At 36.5% G+C, this 20,009-nt stretch overlaps 1 protein-coding gene across 1 annotated transcript; it reads left to right on the forward strand.

The window, feature by feature from the left end:
* Positions 1-1,046: 1,046 nt before the first annotated feature.
* Positions 1,047-11,323, forward strand: LOC118736045 (protein wingless-like). The gene is made up of 3 exons (XM_036466153.1): positions 1,047-1,050; positions 1,227-1,334; positions 10,980-11,323. Exons 1-3 carry the CDS (start codon positions 1,047-1,049, stop codon positions 11,321-11,323), a joined length of 456 nt encoding a protein of 151 aa, XP_036322046.1.
* The last annotated feature ends 8,686 nt before the right edge of the window (positions 11,324-20,009 follow it).

A 20,009-nucleotide genomic window follows, 5' to 3' on the forward strand; every position in this document is an offset into this window, starting at 1 on the left:
AACATTGCAATAAGCCTCGTAACCTCAAGTGTTTACAAAACCAGCGGGATCCTTAGTCCAATAATCCAAAAAAAAATGACCGTACGCTTGGTATGCATCGTGTTTAAGTCATTTGTGTGCAAAGGACAAATATCTTTTGAAGTTCTACTGACAAGATTTAGTAACCGAGAAAAGTTACTGGGAAGTTAAAAACGTAATTTTTTGCACAAAAAACGTCCGAACGTCAACAAGATACAAAAAACGTCCAAATGACGTTAAAAACGTCAACCTGGCAACGCTGTCCACGAAATGCGATGGACGGGGCAAGGGGAGGTAAGCGTGGAGCCTTGCGACGTCTACTATAGTTACGGTGACCATATTTATGAGAGCCGAATACGGGACAAAAATAATTTTGCAAATTCTTTCCACCACAGCTTACAGATCTGAAAGCCTCCTTCAATGAACCTAGATGTATTAGCCCTGAAACAGTATCCTTTTAGTAAAATCAAAAATTTGTAGGATAATTTTCTCGAGATTTTTACCCCGAAAAATTTGTTTAAAAAATTCGTTAAATTTTAGTATAATAAAGCGCAATATTAAGTCGCTAAGGCTTGCCATTAGTTTTTGGCAATTTTTGTTTTTGTTGACGGTGTTGCGTATTTTTTCGTACAGAGTAAGTGAGATATTGCAGAATTAATTTTTATAGTTTTTTGGCACAATGTTGGTAATTTGATATTATATGATTTTTGTTAGGAGAAGAGCTTTACTTTCATAAATAATAAATTTTAAATAAACTAAGGAAAATATCCAAAACTTACTAAAATGTCGAGTGCTAATTTTTATTTTAGTCACTGTATGTTATCCTCGATTCGAATCACAGGCATTCAGATTAGAAAATAATAACTGTTTATGGAGAAAATTACGATCACATACCAACATCACTTAAAACTCGTTCATAGACATGCCATTTTAATGAGCTCTTAAGTGGGCGAAATACCAAATACGGGACATTAAAAGAAATACAGAACATTTAGCGTCCCGTATAAAATAAATAAATTAACAGGACAATGGGTAAAAAAAGAGGACTGTCCCGTATAATACAGGGCGGATGGTCACCGTAACTATAGTTGCCACGTAAAGGAGCGAAAATTCGCTGTTGGATTTGTGGTGGAAGAGAGACTCTGTCGCCGAGCACCGGCGTTCACTCTTCTTCAACAACTCGCTCTTACGTGCTAATGCCCCGATAGCGGAGAAGGACGAGGCATCCAAGGATCTCTTCTATGAACGCTTAGAAGGCACATATAGCGCTGCCCCCGACTCGTATAAAATTCGTGCTTGGCGATTTCAAAGCCAACGTGGGTAGCAAGGGAACTTTGGCGCCACTGTCGGAAAATTCAGCCTGCACAACGAAATGTCCGATAACGGGCTGAGGCTGATCCACTTCGCCGGGGCCCGAAAGTTGATAGTATGTGGTACTGGGTTCTAGCATAAAAATATCCATCAAGCTACATGGCTGTCTCCAGCTTGAAAAACGGGAAACCAATTCGAGCATGTTGTGATAGGCGGAAGGCACACTTCCAGTGTTTTAGATGTACATACGTACGCTGCGAGGGCCAAAATTGTGTAGCACCGCTACATTGATGAAGCCAATATACGCACCCGCCTCGGTACAGCAAACAATGTGCGCCCAACAATGCAACTTCGAAAAGCTGCAATCAAAACAGACAGCCAATTGATTCGCCACTCAACTCTCACACCTGTTGTGAGAGAGAACTCTTCAATAAACCGACATACGCGAGCAGTGCCACCACATTTCCCGCTCATTACTGATGCGATGAGGAGTGTCAAGAAGCTGCAGAGAAAAAAGGTGCCTCCTACATGCGATCGGGCCCAACGCGAGCCGCGTGGAACCGTTAGAGGGAAGCTAGACGTATTTGCCTCAATAAGAAGAGAGACAGGAAAAAGGCCCGAAAATTTGATCTGAGTGTTAGGCGACGTACGGAAGGTTTCAAGACTCCTGTACGAACAACCATTGCGCCCTAGTGACCGATGTCCAGAACGTACTTAAGTTATGGAGGGAACACTTTTTGACCCTTTTGAATGGCAGCAGCACTGAAAGAAGTGGAGAAGACGTCCCCGAGCCCCCAGTCGACGACGATGGAGTCGATGTCCCAACGGCGACCCCGCCATGCGCGCCAACTATTTTACCGAGCTTGTTGTGTGAAATACTGAAGCCCTCCTCCAACAAGCTGATTACGCCTTACCAGTGTGGCTTCATATCTGCCAAATCCACCATAGATCTGGTATTCGCAATACGCCAAAACTTGGAAAAGACCCGTGAGAATAGTATCGACACAATTGTCGATTTCAAAGGAAAGGAAGTTGTTTTTATTTCGTGATGTCTCAATTTCGTATCCCCGCGAAAATAATACGGCTGCGTAAAATGACGTTAAACAATACTACTACCTCCTACAAAATTGAGGGGAACCTCTCCAAGCCGTTTGATACCAAACGAGGTTTCAGACAAGGTTTATTTCTTAAACAGATGTTGGAGAAGGTAAAAAGGGTCGCAGAACTGAACCGCTCAGGCACAATACTTTGCAAGAGCGTGCAATTGCTGGCGTATGCCGAGGACATCGACATTATTGTTGCAAGTAAGAGCTACGCCTGTTCTGCCTTCTTGGAATTAGATAGAGAAGTAAAGCGTGTGGGCCTGATGGTGAACGATGACAAAACGAAGTATCTCCTGTTATCACACAAACAGTCATCGCATTCGCGCCTTGGCACCCACGTTCCGGTTGACAGTCATCACCCATCATTTAACTGAAAAACCACTCGTTAGTTTTTCCATAATACTGGTAAGTCAAAGAAAGGCAAACGATTCAAATTTTTTGTATCTGGCATGCATAAAGAAAGAATGTTGTAGTTATTGAGGCTAAATTTTGTTGAAGTTGCACTTATAAAGGTTACAATGTTTTGATAAAGAGACTTGCATTAAGAAAAAAATTGCTTGTATTGAAGGTTGCGGTTATCCAGCACGCACCGTAAATATTTTTCATGGGATAAAGAGAAATCAGGTTACGAACAATTATATGGCTCAACCTATGAAAACGCGTTTTTTGGCCTTAAGTCCAGATTTTAGGGGGTATTCAAAATTCTAAGTATGCATATTTTTTGTGCTTCACTAGATTTATAACATTACCTGTCACACAGTGCTATAATCCGGACGAAATCCTAGACGGTGGTACCGGGACGGGAACGGTATATGGCGGTAGGAGGTTTAGTTTGGGTTAAAGTCTCCCACTGACGGGGATAGGTTTTCGATGCGTCCTCCTCGTAAAAAAACATGCGCAGTAAAAAGTTATCAACGTTTGTGAACTTCTGTTTATGTGTTTTTGTACAACATACCTCTATCGGTTACAATAATTTTATTTTTGTTCAGTAAGTAATAGTTATAGGGTTTGAATTTTTTTTTGTATAGGAGACCCCCCACATTTTTGTAGAGGTAAGATGGAAATAGTTTTTCCACCTAGATTTGGATTTCAGACCACTGTGGGCGCTTTAAACCGAATATAACCATAATGTAGTCATTTTCGGTTTCAACGGCCGAAAAACATGGAAATACGCATACATTTCAATTTTGTATGAAAATTCAAAATACGAACCCATTTAGGGTGTAGTAAGGAGGTTATAAGAAGTGAGGGAGGGGTATATTGAATTTTTTAGTCATTTTCGGTTTCAACGGTCCAAGAAATATAGGAATACACACTCATCTTAACTTTGCGTGAAAAATTAAATTGCAATCCCCAGGTGTGGTTGTAAGAGGGTGAAAAGTGGTCCGTTGAAGGTAATATTTTCGTCATATTCGTGTTCAGCGACCTCATAATAATGTAATTAATATACAACTGCTTTCGGATTTTCCACCTAAAAGTGTCAAATGCCTCTTCTCTGGAGTTTGGTATGTTCACGAAAGTTAAGGGCTGAGACATTCTAAACAGCTTTGCCAAAGAAATTTTGCCGAAAAAAACAAGAAGATAAAAAGTAGAAAAATTTCAATTCGAGGCAAAATTTCCAAAATAAAAAGATGTATGAAGACGTGCAGAAAACTTAAAAAACGAATTATGCAGTTCGATTCCCAATACCCCAAATAGGGTGAAACCGTCTTCTCCAGCCATGTATTTTTTTGCGGCAATAACAGTGTTATGAATAATTTGCCACTGAGCAAAAACGCATGAGTAAACGAGGCAAGTGCAGCAGCATACTCGTGATAGAAGTGAAACTTCTTTAAAAAACACCTGTGTGCACCGCAGAGAATTAGACGAATAGAGTTGCTTATTGTATCTAATGTTGGTACCAAGTTGAAGACTAAGGAATCTGTTGTGAATCATTGAAATCGTGCAATAACTACGCCCCCCTCTCATATAACGTTAATTTACTGGAACACGAAAATTTCGATAAATCAGTAACTCCTTAAGCTAATTCACTTAAAATTGACTATTGCAATAATCACTTAGCAGAAAATTAGACTATGTATTATGAATTTTTGGATTTTGGACGTGGCGCCGCCCACTTTGACCACAAATGTGTATCTCGATAACCGATTTACCATTTTCTACCAAACTCGTTGCCCTTAATAACCATGGTACCTTATTAACCATGGTAAGCAATTTGTTGAAAATCGGACTAAAATTACACCCCTTCCGGTATAGGGTAAATTTCAAAAAGACGAGAACTCCGATATTTCAACAACTGAGGATACTAACTTACTCCAAGTTAATACTTAACAATAAATACGTTTGTTATAGACTTTTAGGAATTGGGCGTGGCACCGCCCATTTTATGACCACAAAGGTAACCGCTTTATCGATTTCTACCAAATTTGGTTCAATGATTTCGTTCAGTCAGCATATTATCGAAAACGTTTGAAATCGGGGAAAACACCCCTGCTGATCATGCAAAGGTAGTTGAGGAAAGTTTAAACGACGACATTTGATACCTGCGCCGGGTATATAAAACTGGTTTTCTCCCGAACTTATACTTCTTTACTTGTTGGTATGTAAAATGTTGCATGAAATATTGCCTAACTACTTTTAATAATTATAAACCTTAACAAGAAAGAAAGCACAGAGGCTACTTATTTTTTAAGCTCTTTTATATATTTTAGAGCAATTCGCTCTTCAGTCTAATGGCGATAAAAACGGAAAAAGAGCAACAGTGTTCCTCAAATCGACGAAGATTACCCGTTAAGGGTTAAGTTTTGTTTTCATTTCATTCGGTATTTAATTTTATAAACATTTAACTTTTAAAAAATTATTTGTTTTTATCAAAGTTATTAATATTATAATCATTTTTAATAAAAAAAATTCTTGAATCCTCCAAAAATTGCAGTTTTCAGTTTTCTCTAAACCGCATTTTTGGCCCTTGACCGGTATCTGAAATAATCGATACAACAGAACAGGGGTTCCCAAACATTTAAGGGAACCACCCTTACTAAATACCTTTTATTTTATGGAACCCCACATAAAATTACTAAAAATCAAAGGTATTTAGTGCAATTTAAATACGAATAAAAAATTTTACTAGAAACAAAATACATACTTTGAATTTTAATGTGAAGAATGATATTGTTTTACTGTTATTAATTATTGCTTTATAGTTCGATATTATGTCTGAAAGCTGTATGCGCATTTCTGGGGTGGCGTCCAATTTCGACCTGTATTTGTCTTTTGTATAAGTTTAAGCTGAAACCCCTGTTTCACAACAATAAGTTGTGACAGAAGTAAATTTCAAATAGCCTTTTTAGCGACTTCATGGTATTCACTCCTAAGACTAACCATAAACTCGTTAAGAGACACAGATTCAAATGTGTGTTTCAATATCAAAGAACTCTGAATATCTATGAATGCTTTGTAAATGAATTTTGTCCCCAATCGATATTGCTACTACCATTCGAAAAATAATCTGACAAGTGTCCAGTTATCACATTTCACATTTCATTTGGCAATTCATCGCGATTCTTGTAGAAATTTGTATAAACGTGGGAAACATTCAATACTATTCTTTTGCACACAGGTAATCCAAAAATTAAATTTTCTTTTGAAGGATGATAATATGTCTCTCCCCAAAATACAGTTGTTGATTTTCCATGCAAAAATGTAGTAATTTCACTGATCTTTCCAAAAGTGTTATAAGCTGGATATAATAATAATAATATTTTGGCGCTTACACCTAAATGTTTGGCCGAGCTTTTCCGATTTGTGGCGTGCATCTTGATGCTGTTACAAAAAGTTTTACGCCGCCGTGGAAGTACACTCCTAGGTTTGCCATTGCCTGCCGAGGGACAACCGCTGTTGAGAAAAACCTTTTCCTCTATATTTTTGCGATATTGCTTTGACCAGGAATCGAACCCAGGTCATTCGGAGTGGTAGAACGCACCTCTAAACCTTTGGATACAGCGGCCAACAACACATACAAGTAAGAAAAAAACAAGATGTCAAGCGCAACGCTCAACGCTCTTATGTATGTAGGCAGGGCAGTCAGTACGGCAATCATACTAACTACGAGTACATATGTATGAGTATGTTCTTGTAAATAGATAATTGCGTCTTGGTCATGCTGTTCACATAACTTTTCTGCTATAGAAAACCAAAGGAAGTTCCATCTGTAAATTTAAACGATAAACAAAATAAAGTCCTATTGTGTCTTACGCTCCCCAATATGAACATTTGACGATGGATCTTATTTTTACACAGTTAGGCGATTCAAAAGACGTGTTAAGCTTCGTAATGTCTTGAAGTCTTAAAAATTCTCTGCGTAAAATAACTTTTAATGGTTTTAGGGGTTTTGTAACTAAATGTTTTAAAACTGATAGAAAATAAAGCCATTCATCTAAACACGCAAACGACTCACAACCATGTAAACATGGGCGTAGCAGAACGAAACTTACAAAAACTTATACAAAAAAAAACTCAAACCCAATAACTTACTTACTAAAAAATTTTGTATCATAGCTTAAAATTATTGTATCTAATAGAGGTAAATATGTTGTACAAAAAACAAATAAACAGAAGTTCAAAAAAGTTGATATAACACTATTCGTCGATTTAAATTGTTAACTTTTTAATGAGCATGTTTATTTTACGAGGAGGAAGCATCGAAAGCGTAACCCCGTCAGTGTGAGACTTTAACCCAAATTAAACTTCCTACCGTCATGTACCGTCCCCCTCCCGGTACCGCCGTGAAGGATTTCGTTGGGATTATAACACTGTTTGACTGGTAACGTTATAGATCTATTCTCTTCTTATTCTTATTTGGCGCTGTAACCGCCAAAGCGATTTTGGCCAACTGACGCCAATTGGAAATGCCAACTGAAGCCAGAATACTTTCAGAGGTGGGGCGTCGGTGTCCATTCGAACGACATTGTCAAGCCAGTTGAGCCGCTGTGTTTTAATTCGTCATATACCAGCACGGGCATGATGAGTGAGTTATAGTGTGGTTTTCGTACGTCGAGAGAGGACTTTACTCCTGAATTGCCTACTCAGTCCAAAGCCAGTACTTATTGGCAAGAGCGATTCTGCGTTGGATTTCCATGCTGACATTATTATCGGTGTTAATGCTGGTTCCCAAGTAAACGAAATTCTCTACTTTCTCGAAATTATAACTGTCAGAAGTGACGTGGGTGCCAAGGCGCGAATGTGCTGATTGTTTGTTTGATGACAGGAGATACTTCGTCTTGTCCTCGTTTACCACCAGACCCATTCGCTTTGCTTCCTTGCCCAACTTGGGAAAGACAGGACAGACTTCGCGGTTTTTCTTACCGATGATGTCAGTGTCATTGGCATAAGCCAGCAATTGTACGCTCTTGTAGTAAATTGTTCCTAAGCGGTTCAGTTCTGCAGATCTTATTATCTTCTCCAACATCAGAGTAAAGAAGTCACATGAAAGAGAGTCGCCCTGTCTGAAACCTTGTCTGGTGGCGAACGGCAAAAGAGCAGAGCTGGTCAACGTCATTTTTCACAGCCGTATGAGTTTTGAGGGGATACCAAATTCAGACATAGCGGCATATAGGAAACTCCTTTTAGTGCTGTCGAAAGCGGCTTTGAAGTCGACAAATAGGTGGTGAGTGCCGATCCTTTTCTCGCGGGTCTTTTCCAAGATTAGGCGTACTGTAAATACCTGGTATATGGTAGACAATACATTCGATAAGACCTTGCAACCTATGCTTAGGAGGCTGATCTCACGGTAGTTGACATGCATGGCGGGGTGGGCTTTCTTGTGGATTAGGCAGAGCGCACTAGAATTCCAGTCATCGTTGCCATCCAGTTGCCATCGTTATTAAATAGCTCAGCTGACAGGCCGTCAACTCAAGCAGCTTTGGCACTTTTCGTCATAGTCAGGAGCTGGGATATCGACTCCATCGTCATCGAGTGGGACCTCGGGTTCGTCTTCTTCACTTCTTTCAGTGCTTCTGCCATTCAAAAGGGTCGAAAAGTGTTCCCTCCATAATCTGAGTACGTTCTGGACATCGGTAACTAGGTCACCATCGTTGTGCCCACAAGAGTCTTGAAACCTTCCGTAAGTTGCTCAACTCTCTGCTAAAAATTTCGGGTGTTTTTTCTGTCGGCCAGCATTTCAAGCATTTTCTCACACTCCTCATCGTACCAGTAATGAGCGGGAAATGTGGTTCCACTGCTCGGTTTGTTGAAGAGTGCTCTCTCACAGCAGGTGTGAGGGTCGAGCGCCGAATCCATTGGCCGTCTGTTTTGATTGCAGCTTTTCGACGTTGAACTTTCCCTGCATTGTTGGGGGCCCTTTTGTTGGTTCTCCGAGGTTGGGTCGTATCATGGATGCATCAATATAGTAGTGCGAGTCGATGTTTGGCCCTCGGAGTGTACGTATGTACATCTAAAGCATGGAAGCATACCTTCCGTCTATCACAACATGCTCGATTTGGTTTCCCGTTTTTCGATGTGGAGACATCCATCTAGCTTGATGGATCTTTTTATACTAGAATCCAGTAATACATACTGCCAAGTTTCGGGACCCGGCGAAGTGTATCACCCTCAGCCCGCCGTTTCTATGTGGAGGCTGATTTTTTCGACACTGGCACCAAAGATCCCTTCGTTGCCCACCTTGGCATTTAAATCGCCAAGCACGATTTTTATACGTGTCGGGGGCAGCGCTAATATGTACGCTCTAAGCTAAGAGAGCATTGGATGCCTCGTCCTTCTCTTCCATCGGGACATTGGCACATATGAATGAAATGCTGAATATTTTCGCTTTGATGCGGATTGTGGCTAGACTTTCGTCCACTAGAGTGAACGCCGGTCTCTCTCCCACCACAAATCCAACACCGAATTGCACTCCTTTACGTGGCAACTGTAGTAGACGTCGCAAGGCTCACGCTTACCTTCCTCGCCCCGTCCATCGCATTTCGTGGATGGAGGTGATGTCAGCCTTTATTTTCCCTAGGACTTCAACCAGCCGGGCAGAGGCACCATCACTATTAAGGGTTCGGATATCCCAAGTGCATACCCTAAAATCATATTCCTTCCTATGTTTGTCGTAATCGCCAACAAAAGAAGGGGGTATCATCCGAGGCATGGGTTTTATTTTCATTGGGCAGGGTTTTAACGTTGCGGGACTCAAACCCAGCGCACGCGGGGTGTTACGCCCTCCCACTTTACCTCGCTCCCAAACTAGCGTTCGGTCGCTACCCAGAGTATTAATGGATAAAAATATCCGGCCGTAGTTAGCTGCGATTTGAACCGTAAGCACACAAATCACTTCTGGCCACTCCCAGGTGAATGGCAGTCAAAAGCTTTGCAGTACTGTGAAACGTACAAAACATAGTGGTGAAAAACGAATATCTCAACTAAAACCTGATGAATTTTTTAAATTCATAGTTCTACATACCTGTATAATAAACCAAATAGCCGGACAAAATGTTTGATGATATACATATGTATGTATGTATAAATATGAGGGCGTATTGAACATTTTGAGTATGCTTAATATATTACTTGATTTTGTTTTGTCACACTTAAGAAGTAAACGTCTTTGCTGTTCACCCAACCGGTCTATAGTTTTACCAATAATCTCAGATTGGTTCTGTGATACAAAACTTTCGTTGTACGCTTAGAAAAGACACAAACCTAAAGACAAAGTAATAAACAATTGAACTATAAATTTATTTATAGCTTCCGTTCAATAAATTTTTGCTCATTGTCGACTGCAGCCAGGTTTTTACCCTTTTAAAATGAAATGCTTTGAAGTTAGAGATAATAATTTGATACAGAACCGGATGATCCACATATCCACTTTTTAAATCAATTTACTAATAATTTTGTTAGCGTTGGGAGTATAATTTGTTTTACAGTATATATATAGGAAAAACCTTGAAATTTAGGGGGGCCGAAATTATCAAGCAAGCATTTCTTGGTACTATTTTTGAATATCTAGGCAAAAATTTGGAAGTTAGGGGGGGGGGCCCGGGCCCCCCCTGCCCCTACCTGGCTACACCCATGCATGTAAACCTCGTAAACTTACTTAATTATGTATGGAAAATCGGTATATTTACGAGGTTTACGCGGTTACGAGGCATTTACGCGTTTCCATGAATTCCAATAATATATAATTCGTTTTCATCATATACGTTTAACACGCCTTGTCAGTCTCCTAAGTATTTATAAGGAGATATAAATTTATACCAGTTTAACACGCCTTGTCAGTCTCCTAAGTATTTATAAGGAAATATAAATTGTAATGTTCGAATATGAATAATTCCATTTAATATATATGTCGCAAGAACTTCTCAAAGATGCAAAATATATACATATTTTTTTTTTTTATAAGAGCATCCCTATTATAAATACACGTGCAGTTATATTTTACATCTGTACATAAATGCTGCCACTTTAATATACAAACCTTTATAATGGATGTGCATCTATTCAATATTTTGTGTATTTATTCTTTTATAAACATATATTTTCTTTCAGGCTGTCGTGAGACAGGCTTTATTTATGCCATCACCAGTGCCGCTGTCACACATTCCATTGCGCGCGCCTGCAGCGAGGGCTCCATTGAATCGTGCACCTGTGATTACAGCCATCAGTCGCGATCGCCGCAAACGAGCCAACTTGGCAGCGTAGCAGGTGTTCGCGACTGGGAATGGGGGGGTTGTTCGGATAATATTGGATTTGGTTTTAAATTTTCACGTGATTTCGTAGACACCGGAGAACGTGGACGCAATTTAAGAGAAAAAATGAATTTGCATAATAATGAAGCTGGCAGAGCTGTAAGTATCCCGCTGCATCCTTTGCATGAATATGAACTTTATTGATTATCAATTTTAAATTTACAACCTGGATAATTAAAATATATACTCCCCTAGTTAAGAAAAGGCTTTCTGAATATATGTACATACAAATGTATTAAACATATTTATATATATATATATTTTTTTTTAAATTTAAGTATGTACCTTATTAGAATTTTATAATGAAATTGTCTATATACCAAGGCACATTGACCAGGTAGTATCATTAGAGCAGCTGATTAGATTTTTTTTTTCAAATTCTTACCATGATACAAAAAGAAGGTAGTTTCGTTTCAAAATTTTTTACAAAAAATGTGTTTTTAAAGTTTCATAAAGTGTACAAAATTATGAGCTACCTTGTCACATTGATAGTAATCAAACAATACATCTGGGGATTTAATGTTGTGCGTGGGAAATGTTCGGTTATTTGTACAATGATTTTTTGGTGGGGAGCGGAGGGTGTGTCGCCTAAAACTCATTAGAAAGAGCACAGTATAAACTTAAAGAAAATTCATCCTTCGCCTCCCTGCCCCTTTTACAGGCACTCCGGGGCCCATTTCCAAATAGGGTAAAACTAGCATTTTCGCAAAGAAAAACTAAACTCTTGTTAGGCCATCAGCACTATTTTTGCGCAAAACTCCGCCCTACAAAAAATAACCTCATCAGTCCAACTCCGATTACGCCATCCACAGTATTTTTGCGCAAAATCCACCTCCAAATTTACAAAAAAATGCATATTTCAAACCGCAATCTTTTTCTTTTGAACTAAAGCTTAATCCTTGACTAGACGTATATGTTAAAATTTTTTGATTCGGGTCACGTGTTTGGACACGATAACACAAAACCATTGTACAAATAACCGAACCGTGTCCGAACTTTCTTACATTTTTCTATAAACAAAAATTGTATAAAATGAAACTTCAGTAGTTTTCATCTTATGTGGATAATTCTTGTCACAAATACATATGTAGTTTCGAGCTGATATTTATGTATATACTAGGGATGTTGCGAATGTGAAATTTTAGACATCCGTGGATGCGAATGCGGATGTCTAACAGCTAACATCCGCGAATGCGAATGCGGATGTCAAGTATTTTTAAGAAATAACCAGGTAATAAACTAAGTTATTTAGATAAATAAAAAATTTAAAAGTTAGTAATTTTTAATCATGTTTACTTTATTTAGTACTTGAATTTAAAAATTGAAAATTTTATGAGAATTGCATCGGGGGCTGCAAATGTCGGATGTATCCTCCTGACTTTCATGTTCACCTGAAGAATCTAGCATAATGGTGAGATCGTTGTTTAAACATCGCTTACAAACCAAACCAGATGTGTCAGGTTTTTCTGAAGCCTTTTAAAAAGAATTCTTCATTCTCATTCCTTTGGCAGTTTCAGAATTTGGGGAACTTGTAACGTCATAAGCGTTTTTCGATTTTAGTTTTTGTAATTAATTTTTAATGGTTTCTTCTGCGACTGGTGTGAAGAATTTGTGCTTATAACGAGCTAGATAGGTGGATATGGAAAATAAATTATTATTTTCGGATATGGAAAATAAATTATTATTTTCAGGAATGACAATTTTGAACAAAATTATGTTTTTAAGATCCTGGCTGCCAGCCGAATCGGATCAGAATATTGTTATTTTTTGAAAAAAGCACCCCGTTTTTTTATAAGCATTTGAATTATTGGAATCACGAATGATGAGGGTTTCAGATAGTTACGTAATTCTTACCTAATTAAAGGTTAGACCTATAGCCTTTTAAATATTTCAGTATCGATTCTCTTTATAGCTAAATGTTGAAGATTTCTGCTGGAAATCCCTATTGTAGGAGCTTAGTCTTTCATTTTAAATAGCAAAGAAGGGAGACGTAGGGGGAGTGTTTTACCACAGAGGCCTTCAAGCAAGGATCCAGTGTACATATTAATCTATGAAAAAAATATTGCCCGACAAGTAAAAAGAATTACTGTTTTTAAAATTTTTCCTTAAAATAAATTCCCCAAAGAGCCTCATTTGAAGTGATTGAAACGAATATATCGTGACCTGAAATGCAAAAAGACGTCATAACTGCTAGTATCGCTAGTACTATCGTCGTGAAGGGTATTGAATAGCGACAGGCAAAATCTGCATATAGTTTTTATATGAAAAAATTAAATTCGGATTTTGTTTGTCCCTTTTGAAGTGCAAAGAGTGAAATTGGCTATAATAATACATTTCTAATACTACAAAACAAACAAAACACAAAAGATATTCATTTAAATTGACTACGCATACTTATAAGAGTTCAACTGAAATCAAATACGGAGGCGCATATCAAAATCCGAAGAAGGGAAATTATTAATATTTTACCAGATTATAAGAAAACGAATATAGTACTGCTCAAAATAATATCACTACAAAATTTTTAGCAGTTTTGACTATTTAGTGTCTACTAATTTTTTATAAAAGTTGTACAAAACATAATAAACTATAAAATCATTAAATTTCAAGCTTTTTCATTCGAACTTCTACAAAAATTTTGTGTAAGCTGTTTTATAGCTTATTAAATTTTACTATAACTCAGTGTAAGCTTATAGTTGCTAAAAATTCCAATGACTTGAATTTTTTTTGCCGACTGTTGTGAATTTTACTGCATTAAAAAATGAAGACATTAATGAAGAGACATTTTGAAGTTTCGCTAAAACCGACATCGATAGTTTTCGAAAACTATCGCTAGTGGCGCCAGTTTTCAACTATCGATATTACTATCGCTAGTATCCCAACTCTAATTTCTACTACTTCTACCACCGTAAGCTAAACAACTCTCAGATCTTGAACCTTCTTTTTTCTTAATTTGTTCATTTGCGCATTAATGAATAGGCATTTTCTACAACAAAAAAGAACATAAGCAATGCTGCGACATCGCAACATTTATGATATTATCGTCTTCGTGCGTCTTAAGCAGGGATCACACGATTTGTACATTTGTACACAAAATGCCAAAATTAGATTTGTCCACATTTTCGCATTTGGATAGCGATGTACAAATAATTTATTTTGCGATCAGACGATTTGGCTGCCAAAGATCCAAATTTTGGCACACATTTGCGCACGACAGTAAAGTGACAAATATTGTCCACATTCATTCACACGATTTAACCATTTGGTCATAAATACTTAAACAGCTGATCCGGTGTCAACCGTACTTTTGCATTTATGATTTCGTAAGATTTGAAGTGGAATAAACAAAAATAATATATACGCATAGGTACTCAGAATTTTGAATACACCCTCAAAATCTGGGCTGAAGGTAAAAAACGCGTTTTTCATAGTTTGAAGCACATACTTGCTCGTAACTTTATTTCTGTTTGCCCGATGAAAAATACTTATATATGTAATTTAAGAGAAAACCTTTCGTTGTTTACAACCATTTATAAATAGTTAATTTGTCTTGAGAAATGGTGGAGCAATCTAGGGAACGTCTTGTCGGGCTTTTTTGTTCACTAGTATATAAATATATATGTATATATATGCAGACCCAATCAAACCATCAATAAAATTTATCCCATGATGTGATATCTCTCTTAAATTTTAGTACTAGAAAAAGTGCAGAACATATTGGTCAAAGTCTAATGTCTCAGCCAAACCCTAATTGATTTTAAAAATTTATAGCTAATTAAAAACAAAACTCCTTACGGCTTCTTTCTTATATATGTACATTAAAGTGGCCCTTACTTTTGAAAATCGGAAATTTGCAGGTGCTACCCCTTGAAATGGTTACCTTTATTGAAAAGGTAATTCCCTAAAAATTTTGGCTCAATTAATCAAGTCTAAACCGTGCCACAGACGGGTCGAAGTTGAGATAACGACAGTATCACTTTGCGTCAGTGCTGCCTTTGGCTTGCCACCTTATTAGCGGCCTTTTCACGGTTACTATTGTATAAAACATAGTATGATGCAAAACAAAATTATTTCTGTTCACCCCATCATTCAAAAATAAATGGACAAGTAATTTTTAAGCAAAAAAAACCGACTTCCATTCTCATATACAAATTTAAGATTATCGTTAATTTCTTCATGTTCCAATGATCGGATTTTAACCAAATTAGTATGGGACCACCTGTGGAGTAACGCCTTTCCTTTAAAAAAAGAATTATAGAAATCGGTTAACGTGGTCCAAAGTTATGCGGTAAAATTCGTAAATAAAAATATTCCGACGAATTGATAATTGATAGCCTTCGTCTTTTTGTGAAGTCGGTTAAAAATAAGTTTGATTTTGTTTCTTTAAAATGTGTATGTATATTTAGGATTTATTATATGTACGAGTAAGTAGATAATAACGCACAGAACCACGATACATGGTTCATTATTCCAACTCGTTTGTGACATGGGTTAATCTGGGTCAATTGAGTCTATATTAAATGATGAATATTTTCTCCTTATATATAACAATTTTAGGGGGTAGGGGGTAAATATACCTTTCATTTCATTTCAGTTTAAGCTAGAAAACTCGGTTTTGTACATTTATCAGTTTTGAATGACTATTTTTCATTAAATTTTAAAGATCGAACATGTTGTGAGAAGAGGATTTATAGGCCTTTAAAATGATGTATAATAATCTACTGTCATTCTTGGATTGTCGCGATTTTCATTGAGCAAATAAAAAAAATTTATATTTTCTTATTTTTTTAAGTTTTGACGATTCCTTATTTATACAATTACAAAATATGTAGTACAATTAAACTGATAAATCTACAAAACCATATTTTCTGACCTAAAATGACAAGTCGCGAACTTTGGCAACAATATTTCCCATAAAAAGAAAGGAAATTAGGGGTTAGGGCCTTGAAATAAAAAAATAAATACAAATTCGATGGGCACCCTATGTATGTATACTAGTAAACAAAATAGTCGGACAAGTCGTAATTTAAAATGAAAAAATTTTAAAAATTAAACGTTTGCATATAGTCTGTAAGATTCCTTTAAGTGATCGGACGTATACCACATTGTTGTAGATCTGCCACTTTTTTGAGCATCTACCACGCAAGGTCTGAAATCTACACATATTCGTGTTTTTGAGTAGTTTTATTTTGGCTCGACAAAATTTTCTTAATTTTAAGAGCAAAAATTGTCCAACACTAAACACTAACAACAGGCAGAACGGGAGGATATAGTAACCTGTAAAATAGTAAATTTTCTCAATATTCAATTTTTCGACATCAAACGTGGTTTTATTGTGTTAAATTGCAAAATATATGATTTATAAAAAGAATTAATAGCGAAAATGATAAAAACCGGCGATTTTTGTGAAAGAATTAGCAAGTTTCAGTGCATCTCAAATTTCTTAAGCGTTGTTTACTTTTACTTGAGAATTGTCAAAATCGGCAAATCCCAAGAAGCATTTCTGGAACGAGCCAAATTTGTTTGCTACATCGTGATGTGATAAAAAGAAAAGCTGGCAGCACTCCGCAAGGTTGCGGAAATCTTTCAAAATATGTTCGACGCTGTCAAGGAAAAAATTGCCAAAACTCAACGCAATTTTTATCAACTTCAATCTTGCGCCTTATTATACTAAAATTAATTTTGTTTTAGATTCTAATTAAAATGTTTGCAATTTAGGTGAAACCTTGCAGATTTTTTTTAATTTTTGTACAAAGTTTGATCCAAAACCTGAGATATACCACATTTTTTTGAAATCTACAACATTTTTTTCCTGATTCTACCACACAATTTTTTTTTTTAAGTCCGATCATTGATTCCTTTGCCCTTTCTTAAGATAAATTATCAATTTAAACATTGTTGTAAGCAGCGAAATCTCTTATCTTGAATCACATACGTATATACATATTTTTCCCGGGTAAACAGAAATAAAGTTACGAGCAAGTATACCTGTGCGTCGCCCTTTGAAAAACGCGGTTTTTGACCTTAATCACAGATTTTGAGGGTGTATTTGTGCCACGAAGGGTTGTGAAACGAATACTTTTCTTCACATATGCTTTTTCATAGTTAATTATACTCAGAAATTGATTATACTTTTATAAATACTTTTTAATATGTTCGTCTGCCGGCATAAGAACCTGGGACCTCATGAAAGTCGCACGTTTCTCTGCACACTCAGCTACTGTCGAATACGTATATGTACATGTTTTCAAATGTTCATTTTGAACAAATATTTTAAAATTATTGTTTTCAAATAAAGCTGGGATCACACGATTTGGACATTTGGCTAAAAATTTGTCAAATTGATAGACATATCATGTGAACGCTAAATTACATTTGTCATTTATCAGAAAAGCCAAATATTTGCCTTCTTGTGGCAAATGAAAACCAAACCTGGTGGCCAAATCGTGTGAGCGCAATGCTGCTACATAAGCCAAATCAAAATTACGCAAATGACCAAATATCTGATTGGCCACTTGATGACAAATGCCAGTGAGAAATATACAAATATTGTTGAGCGGTATTGCCATTTCGTGCTTGTGAACCTTTGTATTTTCTAATTTTGGTAAAATTTTAATATTTAATATAATATTCGTATCCGAAAACTACCGAAAAATATCACCTTAGGCAGGGATCACACGATTTGTACATTTGTACACAAAATCCCAAATTTAGATTTGTCCACATTTGCGCATTTGTTTTGCGATCAGACGATTTGGCTGCCAAAGATCCAAACAGTGTTGCCAACTTTTGATTTTCAAAAAGCACCAACAACTTGTGAAAAAAGCGTTTTACCACACTAAAAGCACCAAATTTTTTTTAAATCAAAGGATGCTTTTTTCATAACGGTTTGTATTTAACAAAAGCAAAAAATTAACAATATTTACATACATAAATCAATACACAAAACTTTTTCGCTCATAACGATTGAATAGCCTCTACACATGCTATGATGACTCATGCTTATGACGTCCTACCGAAGTACTGCCCATTAAAGCTGGTATATCTCGAGAAAAAAAAATCTAATCGCAAGAAAGGAAAATGATGTCCTAAGTAGAAATGAGCAAAAAATTTGATGTTTTCATTATATAACCTCAAATATCGCCAAAAACCGTGTTTTTGGCACTTTGGTGTTAGGATATCTAAAAATTGTAGTGCTAGAGCAATTGTGCGGCCAAATTTGGATTCAGCACCCAGAAACGATGTATTTTACTCAGGAGGTAACAAAAAATCAAAATTTGTACAAATAATTAGAAATGAAAAAAATAAATACTTAACTTACCTGCGTACTAGCATTTTCAACGCGAATGGAATTCAACAGGTGGGTTTGCAATTTCAGCTTTTTATCAATAATGGTTGTATTTTAGTGCATTTAAATTTGTAGATTCTGGTAAATTCAGTGCTGCCACAGCTTTAAATATTTCAGGTTTTTACTATCTCGGAGTAATTTTAGTTCAGAAAAAGCCGAAGGTCTATGCAACTAGCGCTCCTTATTTATTGTAAGTCGGTGATTGATCACTTTCTTTCTGTATAATAATAATAATAATAATAATAGTTCAGAAAAAAGCACTAAAAAAGGCACTAAGCACTAAATAATTTTTGTTGGCGTTTTAATTTTCAAAAAGCACTAAATCTAGTGCTTAAAGCACCAAGTTGGCAACTATGGATCCAAATGATTTGGCACACATTTACGCACAGCAGTAAAGTGACAAATATTGTCCACATTCATTCACACGATTTAACCATTTGGTCATAAATACTTAAACAGCTGATCCGGTGTCAACCATACTTTTGCATTTATGATTTCGTGAGATTTGAAGTGAAATAAACAAAAATAATATATACGCACAGGTACTCAGATTTTGAACACACCCTCAAAATCTGGGCTGAAGGTAAAAAACGCGTTTTTCATAGGTTGAAGCATATACTTACTCGTAACTTTATTTCTGTTTGCCCGATGAAAAATACTTACATATGCCATCTAAGAGAAAACATTTCGTTGTTTACAACCATTTATAAATGGTTAGTTTGTCTTGAGAATGGGCACCCTTTGTATGTATACTAGTAAACAAAATAGTCGGACAAGTCGTAATTTAAAATGAAAAAATGTTAAAAATTAAAATCTTGTATATACTCTGTAAGATTCCTTTCAGTGATCGGACTTCTACCACATTGTTGTAGATCTGCCACTTTTTTGAGCACAGCTACCACACAAGGTCTGAAATCTACCTCATATTCGCGTTTTTGAGTAGTTTTATTTTTGCTCAACATAATTTTCTTAATTTTAAGAGCAAAAATTGTCCAACACTAAACACTAACAACAGGGAGAAGGGAGGATAAAATAAACTGTAAAATAGTAAATTTTCTCAATATTCAATTTTTCGACATCAAACGTGGGTTTATTGTGTTAAATTGCAAAAACGCGTTTTTTACCTTCAGCCCAGATTTTGAGGGTGTATTCAAAATTCCGAGTACCTGTGCGTATATATTATTTTTGCATTTTTCAATTCAAATCTCACGAAATCATAAATGCAAAAGTATGATTGACACCGGGTCAGCTGTTTAGGTATTTATGACCAAATGGTTAAATTGTGTGAATGAATGTGGACAATATTTGTCACTTTACTGCTGTGCGCAAATGTGTGCCAAATCACTTGGATCTTTGGCAGCCAAATCGTCTGATCACAAGACAAATCATTTGTATATCGCTATCCAAATGCGCAAATGTGGACAAATCTAAATTTGGCATTTTGTGTACAAATGTACAAATCGTGTGATCCCTTCTTAACGT

Source organism: Rhagoletis pomonella, unplaced genomic scaffold, assembly GCF_013731165.1.
Source record: "Rhagoletis pomonella isolate Grant_MI unplaced genomic scaffold, Rhpom_1.0 Rhpom_scaffold_00003, whole genome shotgun sequence".
NCBI classification, from domain to species: Eukaryota; Metazoa; Arthropoda; class Insecta; order Diptera; family Tephritidae; genus Rhagoletis; species Rhagoletis pomonella.

Bases quoted from the DNA above. Each gene is read 5' to 3' on its own strand.
- LOC118736045 (XM_036466153.1), top strand. The intron at 1,335-10,979 runs GTGGGTAGCAAG...ATTTTCTTTCAG, and splicing joins TTGGCGATTTCAAAGCCAAC to GCTGTCGTGAGACAGGCTTT.